Here is an 8,517-nt window from a genome sequence, read left to right as displayed (position 1 = left end):
TTTTTTTTTTTTTTTTTTTTTGGTGTTTTTGATATTTAAAAAAGCTTATAGAGTGGTTGTGCATGCCAGTAGTTCCAGCTACTTGGGAGGCTGAGGAAGGAGGACCATTGGAGTCTAGGAGTTCAAAGTTGTAGTACACTATGATTGTACCTGTGAATAGCCACTGCACTCAGAACAGCCTGGCAACATGGCAAGACCCCATCTCTTAAAAAAAAAAAAAACAAAAACGAACTTACAACAAAATAAATAAAACAAACAAAAAGATGTATTAAAACCTAAGTGTAAAAAGTGAGATCATAACAGTACTGGAAGAAAACATGGGAGAATTAAAAAATCATCTGAGTGGGCCGGGCGCGGTGGCTCAAGCCTGTAATCCCAGCACTTTGGGAGGCCGAGGCGGGCGGATCACAAGGTCAGGAGATCGAGACCATCCTGGCTAACACGGTGAAACCCCGTCTGAGTGATAAAGGTCTTTTTAAGCATGATGTAAAACTCCGAAGCCATAAAAGAAAATATTAAAATTTTCTGTATAAAAAAGTACCATAAGCAAAATCAAAAGACAGCCAACAAACTGGGAAAGATCTTCGCAATGGACTTTTGCAATATGACAAAGGACTAATTTTCTATGTATGTAGCTACAGAGTTTGCTTAGAAATCATTAAGAAAGAGACCACTGTCATAGTTTGGGCTGTTATAACAAATTACCCTAGACCAGGTGGCTTATAAACAAACGAAATTTCTTTCTCATAGTTCCAGATGCTGGGAAGTCTGAGATCAGGGTGCCAGTAGGGTCAGGTTCTGGGTAGGACTGTCTTCCTGATTCCTCACATTGAGAGGAGCAGAGAATGGAAGCAAGCTCTCCTATCTCTTATAGGGGCACTAATTGCATCATGAGGGCTGATTACCATGACCTGATTACCTCCGAAAGGCTCCATCTCTAAATACCATCACACTGGGGATTAGGATTTCAACATACTAATTTTGGTGGGACACATTTAGTCCATAGCAGCCGTCAAATCAAAAAGCAGACAAAGAACTTGGACAGTTCACAGTAAAGGAAATTCAGTTTGCTTTTAAACTCGAAAAGATGTCCAGTCTTTTTCAAAAGAAAAGCAAATTAAAACTAGAAAGAGTTCTGGTTTCTTACCTTTCAGGTTGGCTAAGATCAAAAAGTTGGAGAACGTGTGTGTGTGCGTGTGTGTGTGTGTGTATTTTTTTTTTTTTTTTTTTTTTTTTTTTTTTGCGACAGGATCTCACCCAGGCTGGAATGCAGTGGCGCCTATCATGGCTCACTGCAGCCTTGACCTCCTGGTCTCAAGTGATCCTCCCACCTCAGCCTCCTGAGTAGCTGGGACTGCAGGTGTATGCCACCATTCCTGGCTCATTTTTAATTTTTTTGTAGAGATGGAGTCCCACTATATTGCCCAGGCTGGTCTTGGAACTCCTGGCCTCAAGTGATCCTCCTGCCTTGGCCTCCCAAAGTGCTGGATTACAGGCATCAGCCACCACCCTTGGTCTAAATATATATATATATATTTTTTCACTGGGATTACAGGTGTGAGCCACTGCAGCTGGCTCATGTGTATGTGTGTGTATGTGTGTGTGTGTGTGTGTATATATTTTTTTGGTTTTGTTTTGTTTCTTTTTCTTTTAGAGACAGGGTCTCAGGTCTCACCATGTTGCCCAAGCTGGTGGTGAGCTTCTGGCCTCAAAAGATCCTCCTGCCTCAGCTTACCACGCAGGTGGGATTATATGTATGAGCCTCTCTGCTCAGCTGGAGAATGTCATTTGGTCAGGGTGTGCAGAGATAGGCACTCATATATTACCGATGTGAATGTAAATTGGCGCGGCCGCTTTGGAAAGCATTTTGGCAATTTGGAAGGCTTAATTACCAAGGCACATACCTTGATCCAGTAATACCACATTTGTGAATTTATGCCACAGACTTATTTACGTGGTGCGCTAAAATTATACATAGAGATAATGATTGCAGCACGGTTTAGAGTAGCAAAGGACTGGAAACAATCTCCATGCACTGATAAGGCAAGATGTAGGGAGGAGAAATGGGGAGCGACTACTCAGATACAGTGCCTCCTTTGGGGGTGATGACAGTGTTTTGGAACTAGATAGAGGTGCTAGTTGCACAGCTTCGTGAGTTTTTTACATGTCACTTAATTGCACACTGAAAAATGTTAAATTTGGGCTGGGGACAGTGGCTCATACCTGTAAGCCCAGGATTTTTGGAAGCCAAGGTAGGAGGATCTCTTGAGGCTAGCAGTTCAAGACCAGCCTGGGCAACATAGTGAGACTGTATCTCTACAAAAAAATTTAAAACTTAGCCAGGCATGGTAGTGCTGCGAACCTGTAGTTCCAGCTACTCGGGAGGCTGAGGCAAGAGGATTGCTTGAGCCCAGGAGTTTGAGGCTGCAGTGAGCTATGATGACAGCACTGCTACCTGCCTGGGTGGCACAGTGAGACCCTGTCTCTTTGGGGGGGAGGGGAGTTAATTTTATGATGTGTGAATTTTATCTCAGTTTTTATTATTTATTTTTATTTTGTTATTATTTTTTGAGACAGAGTCTCGTTCTGTCGCCCAGGCTGGGGTGCAGTGGTGCGATCTCCACTTACTGCAACCTCTGCCTCCTGGATTCAAGTGATTCTCCCACCTAACCCTCCCAAGTAGCTGTGACTACAGGCATAAGCCACCATGCCTGCTAATTTCTTTGTATTTTTAGTAGAGATGGGGTTTCACCATGTTGAACTCCTGGTCATGAGTAATCTGCCTGCCTCAGCCTCCCAAAGTGCTGGGATTATAGGCATGAGCCACTGTGCATAGCCATACCTCAGTTTTTAAAAAGGCAAGATGTAGAGCAAGGTTTACTATTCTTTGGGTTAAAAATGTGGCTGGGGACAGGGAATGATAGTGCATATATGCTAGTATATTAGTGGAATATTTCTGGATGGATATACAAGAAATTGGTTAGTGTTGCTTCCTGGGAAGGGAACTGGGGGGCTGGGGTGCAGAAATGGGAGGGAGTGTTATTTTTCACTGGCCACCCTTTTGTGCTATTTGATGTATTTACCATGTGCATGTGTGCATTACTTATCTAAAAAAACAAACCTGTTCAGCTTAGGCTTTGTGGGTTGTACTGTACTTAACTCCTCAGGAACTAGCACTTATTCTTTATTTCTTTTATTCTATTCTCATTCACAGTCTATAATCAGATTTATATTATGTTGTTTGCATTTTCTAGGAAGTTTTATTCAGTGTATGGGTCTGGTCAAAGAGCTTTTGATCTGTTCAATCCAAACTTCAAGTCTACCTGTCAACGGTAAGCCATTTTATAAGTCCTAGGCTATTCATATTATTTTTTAAGGATTTCGTTATCCATTTGATACTGTGTAACAGCGTGTCTTAACAACGCTTACAAACAGACCTAAAATGTGACTGCTTGGAATTACAGGTTTGTGGAGAAGTACACTGAGCTGCAGAAACTTGGAGAAACAGATGAAGAGAAGTTATTTGTGGAAACAGGGAAGGCTTTATTGGCAGAAGGTGTCATTTTAAGACGAGTTGGCGAAGGAAGGACTGTGAGTAGTTCATTGTTAAAATTGTTACTTGGTTTATAGTTGTCCCTCAGTATGCACAGGGGATTGGTGCTAGGGCCCCTGCGGATACCAAAATTCACGGATGCTCAAATCCCTTTTACCATGTTTTTTTTTTTTTTTTTTGAGACGGAGTCTCGCTCTGTCACCCAGGCTGGAGTGCTGTGGCCGGATCTCAGCTCACTGCAAGCTCTGCCTCCCGGGTTCACGCCATTCTCCTGTCTCAGCCTCCAGGGTAGCTGGGACTACAGGTGCCGCCACGTCACCCGGCTAGTTTTTTTTGTATTTTTTAGTAGAGACGGGGTTTCACCGTGTTAGCCAGGATGGTCTCGATCTCCTGACCTCGTGATCCGCCCGTCTCGGCCTCCCAAAGTGCTGGGATTACAGGCTTGAGCCACCGCGCCCGGCATTTCAAATCCCTTTTATAAAGTGCTGTAGTTTTTGCATATAACCTACACATACTCTCCCATATACTTTAATCATATCTAAATCACTTACATAACACAATGTAAATGCTATGTAAATAGTTATACTCTATTTTTAAAAATTTATATTTTTTATTGTTATTTTTTATTTTATTTATTTACTGCTAAAATAGTTTTGATCTGTGGTTTGTTGAATCTGCATATGTAGAACCTGCAGATGCAGAGGGTTGACCAGAGTTGCCAATCTGATGGAAGTTAAAGAGAGACTTGGTTTTCTTTCCCTAACCTTGGCTTATGTTCTTAAACTCCAGGTCAAATACTGTTACTCTGAATATACTAGAATTTTGTGGTAATGAGTGCTACTTGAAACAAGTGAGTCGTCATTAGGGCTTTTGAAATTGTGGTTCTATAGACTTTTTAAAATCATGTTTACTATTTGTTATAGTAGAATTGGATCTGAGATATTAGTGCTAAATTTTTCACTCGGTGACAGAATGTGCGTAGTTATATATCTTTAGCCAATTACTTGAGTGAAAAGAATAACACCTGTGTGATACTTACATCTGGTCTTTTAAGCAACATGAAGGTAGTCACGATTCCTGGAAATCCGAACACTTGAGTGTCAGACCACAGACTGCGTTGGAAGAGAACGAGACTCAGAAAGAAGTTCCACAGGACCAGCATTTGGAGGCATCTGCAGACCAGTCGAAAGGTCTCTCGCCTCCCTGAAGGACCTGTATACTGTGTATGCTGGCATTCACGCTACTCACTGGCTGAATGTTGAGCTATTTTTAAACAGTTGAACTGTGTAAATGTTTCCTGATCTCTAAGGTATTATGTTTGCCTTCTCTTAGTTATTTCTGGGTTGTCATAAAGCTCGGTATCATGGTTTGACAGAAGCAGTTATGCGAACTTTTATGTTAGGACATTACTAAATAAAGAATTCCCTAGCTGCTTATAAAGTAAATTTACTTTGAATTGTAAATAACATGAAGAAACCTTTATAAAGATTGTTCAAATGGGACTCAATCTGACTAGGCTTGCTTTGATGTTTGTTAGTATGTGGGCTGGCTACATTTGATTCCCTGGTACATATTTCTTCTGATCCATCAAACTTCTACATGTACACATGGTGTGGTCCCTTGGCTAACTGGTTTTGTCTGCAGAGAATCTTTGTACTTCTTGCTATAGAATGATTATCTCTCCACTTGAGAGGTCAAGCTGACTTGCGCTTTCTGGTAAGAGTGAGGACCTGTCATTGCTAATGCACAAAGGCCAAAACTGTAACTTTAATGTCATGGATTGAGTGTGCTGGAGACAGTTAACATAGGTCTGCACAGACTAGGCTGTTCAGTAAATACTTGCTGAATGAATAAGTGAATGAATGGTTATATCCAGCTAAAGACTGGATTCATATGGTGTAGATAACAGGATTGCCAAGAAAGGAGGCAGCTAATTTAGGTGATGTTCTCCACCAGCATCCACCTGCCTCCCTGGGGCCAAGGTGTACCTATAAGTCTTTATCAACTGCCCTGCCTTCCTCATTTCCGTAGGTTTTACTAAATACATGAAATATCCCTCTGAGATTGCAGCCTTTGTGTATGTGGTCAAGCCAGTGGTTTTCAGCTGTCAGTAGTAAGCTGCTTCAGAAATTCCCTATTTTAAAACTCATGTAGCTTTTCTATTCAGTGGTTCTTTGTGTATGATCTCGTCTCTCCTGGTACACTGGGAGGCAGGTCCACATCTCACAGTCTGGACATGGTACACATCCATGCACGTGGGTGCTCAGTTATACAGGTGAATGAATACATGAGGCAAAAGCAGCTCTCAGCCGTGCTGCTTCCCCCTCGACCTTTATCACTGTTTCACAATTGCTTGCATTTGGAGAATGCTTTACTTTTTGCTAGGGAAGTAAATTTCATCCATTCAAAGACATTGCACAACCATTGAGACCAAACATCGGGCCAGACCTTGGGAAGAGGACTTAAAAAGCAGATGAAAGACACAGTCTGTTCTCAGAGGAACAAACAATTGAGGGGTCACTCATCTCTTTAAACCTTAGGTTTCTGGGTTTTTAAGGGCAGGTTTTTTTTTTGCCACAATGATGAAAACTTAAAAAAATTTTTTTTCTTCACGTCTGGGTTGATGTCCCATTTTTGTTTGTTTTCCTCCTCTTGTAGATTTTTAATTTTTTTTTTTAGCGATGGAGTATCACCTGTTTCCCAGGCTGGAGTACAGTGGAGCCATCTTGGCTCACTGCAACCTCCGCCTCCCGGGTTTGAGCAGTTCTCCTGCCTCAGCCTCCCGAGTAGCTGGGATTACAGGTATATGCCATGAAGCCTGGCTAATTTTTGTATGTTTAGTAGAGACAGATTTTACCATGTTGCCCAGGCTGATCTCAAACTGCTGGCCTCAAGTGATCTACCCGCCTCAGCCTCCCAAAATGCTGGGATTACAGGCGTGAGTCACCATGCCTGGCCTTACATTTTTAAAAAATTTTAGGAGATGGGGGTCTCACTGGGTCACCCAGGCTGGGTGCAGTGGCGCATATGCCTCTGCAGTCTTTAACTCCTGGGCTGAAGCCATCCTGGCTCACCTCCCGAATAGCTAGGACTACAGGCATGTGCCACCATGCCTGGCTCTTTAACCTTTTTTTTTTTTTGTAGAGATGGAGTCTTGCTGTGTTGCCTAGGCTGGCCTGGTCTCAAACTCCTGGCCTCAAGCGATCCTCCTGCCTCAGCCTCCCGAAGTGCTGGGATTACAGGCCTGAGCCACTGTACTGGGGCTGAAGACTTTTAAAGAAGTTATTTGTTGCATAATTCTTTAAAAAAATTATACATGCACATGGTTCAAAACTTAACAGTAAAAAGCTAGTCTCCCACCCCTGTTCACCAGGCACCCTTTTTCCCTTCCCTGAGGCCACCACTGTCACCATTTCCTTGTGTGTTCTTCCAGAAATATTTTGGGCATGGATGGGACACTATGCATACTGTTCTTTACCTTGCTTTTCTAGTTCATACGTCTCAGAGATCCTCTGTGATTTAATCAGTGCCTGACTGAAGAAAGTGTTCTTTGTTTTACTGTGTTGCAAATGGGCTGCTAGAGTTACGGGATGCTGGATCAAGGAGTAGATCATTTTGAGTTTGCAAATCTTCATCCATAGAAATTGTGCTTAGCTATACTCTCACAGTAATGTATGAGAATGTGTTTCCCTACACATTCTGATCTTGTTAAACCACACTGGGACTCTGGACCGGAAGGGAAAGACCATCCTTGTATAGCAAATTTCTGGATGGGGAAAAGCAGCTGTCACACATTGACTTCTTTAGGTTGAGTCTTAGTGATCAAAGCATAGTGAAAGGTGTGAAGCTTACTCTGGAAACTCAGAACTATTCCCACAGTTTGGGCAAAAGCCGTCATCAGATCCCCATCACGTTTTGGAGAGAATGGAAGCATGACTGCATTCTTGGCTTTAAAGAGCCTAAAATCAGGCCGGGCTCCGTGGCTCACGCCTGTAATCCCAGCACTTTGGGAGGCCAAGGTGGGCAGATCACCTGAGGTCAGGAGTTCGAGACCAGCCTGGCCAACATAGTGAAACCCCATCTTTACTAAAAATACAAAAACATTAGCTGGGCATGGTGGCGTGTGCCTGTGATACCAGCTACCCAGGAGGCTGAGGCAGGAGAATTGCTGGAACCCAGGAGGCAGAGGCTGCAGTTGAGCTGAGATCGTGCCACTGCACTCCAGCTTGGGCGACAGAGCAAGACCCTGTCTCAAAAACAAAAACAACAACAACAAAAGCTTAAAATCGAGTTGGGGCCACAGGAGTGACTTGTGAAACAGCAAGATGAACAGGAATCCTTTTAAACTCTGATATAAAAGTACAGTAGAGGTTCAGGGGCACGGAATCAGTTCTGGATTTGTCTAGGAATACTGCATGAGACCCTGGAAAGGCAGTGGGATGGACATGTACATGCAGTTTCTTTGGCCAGGAACACTGTCCCTTCCATCATGGTCTGTAGGAATTGAACCTTCCGTGCCCTTTTCAAATGGTGTCTGCTCAGAAACTACATAATATCAAGTCCCTTACTGAATCCCCTACATATTGTATTCATAAGGTGCTTCACTGCTGTTGGTCTGCCTGGTCTTCTGTTTGTACTCCTGCCTCATTTACTGTGGCCTTCATTCAAGTAGTAATGATTCTCTACCTATTAAGAGTATAGGGTGGGCACGGTGGCTCATGCCTGTAATCCCAGCACTTTGGGAAGCCAAAATGGGCAGATCACCTGAGGTCAGGAGTTTGAGACCAGCCTGGGCAACATGATGAAACCCTGTCTCTACTAAAAATACAAAAATTAGCCAGGTGTGGTGGCAGGCTGAGGCAGGAGAATCGCTTGAACCCAGGAGGCGATTACAGTGAGCTGAGATCATGCTACAGCACCCCAGCCTGGGCAACAGAGGAGACGCCGTCTCGGAAAAAAAAAAA

General features: G+C 43.2%; 1 protein-coding gene across 1 annotated transcript in view; it reads left to right on the top strand.

The window, feature by feature from the left end:
• Positions 1–5,060, top strand: part of MRPS23 (mitochondrial ribosomal protein S23) — an 11,069-nt gene extending 6,009 nt beyond the window's left edge. Inside the window, exons 3-5 of the mRNA XM_017855906.1 lie at positions 3,255–3,332; positions 3,465–3,591; positions 4,608–5,060. Of these exons, the coding sequence (XP_017711395.1) occupies positions 3,255–3,332; positions 3,465–3,591; positions 4,608–4,760 (358 nt within the window). The 3' untranslated portion in view covers positions 4,761–5,060. The remainder of the gene's footprint in view (positions 1–3,254; positions 3,333–3,464; positions 3,592–4,607) is intronic.
• Positions 5,061–8,517: the final 3,457 nt, after the last annotated feature.

Source organism: Rhinopithecus bieti, unplaced genomic scaffold, assembly GCF_001698545.2.
Source record: "Rhinopithecus bieti isolate Rb0 unplaced genomic scaffold, ASM169854v2 scaffold_41709, whole genome shotgun sequence".
Lineage (NCBI taxonomy): Eukaryota > Metazoa > Chordata > Mammalia > Primates > Cercopithecidae > Rhinopithecus > Rhinopithecus bieti.
Note: the sequence above shows the minus strand (reverse complement) of the source record. Positions and strands in the feature narration are given on the sequence as shown.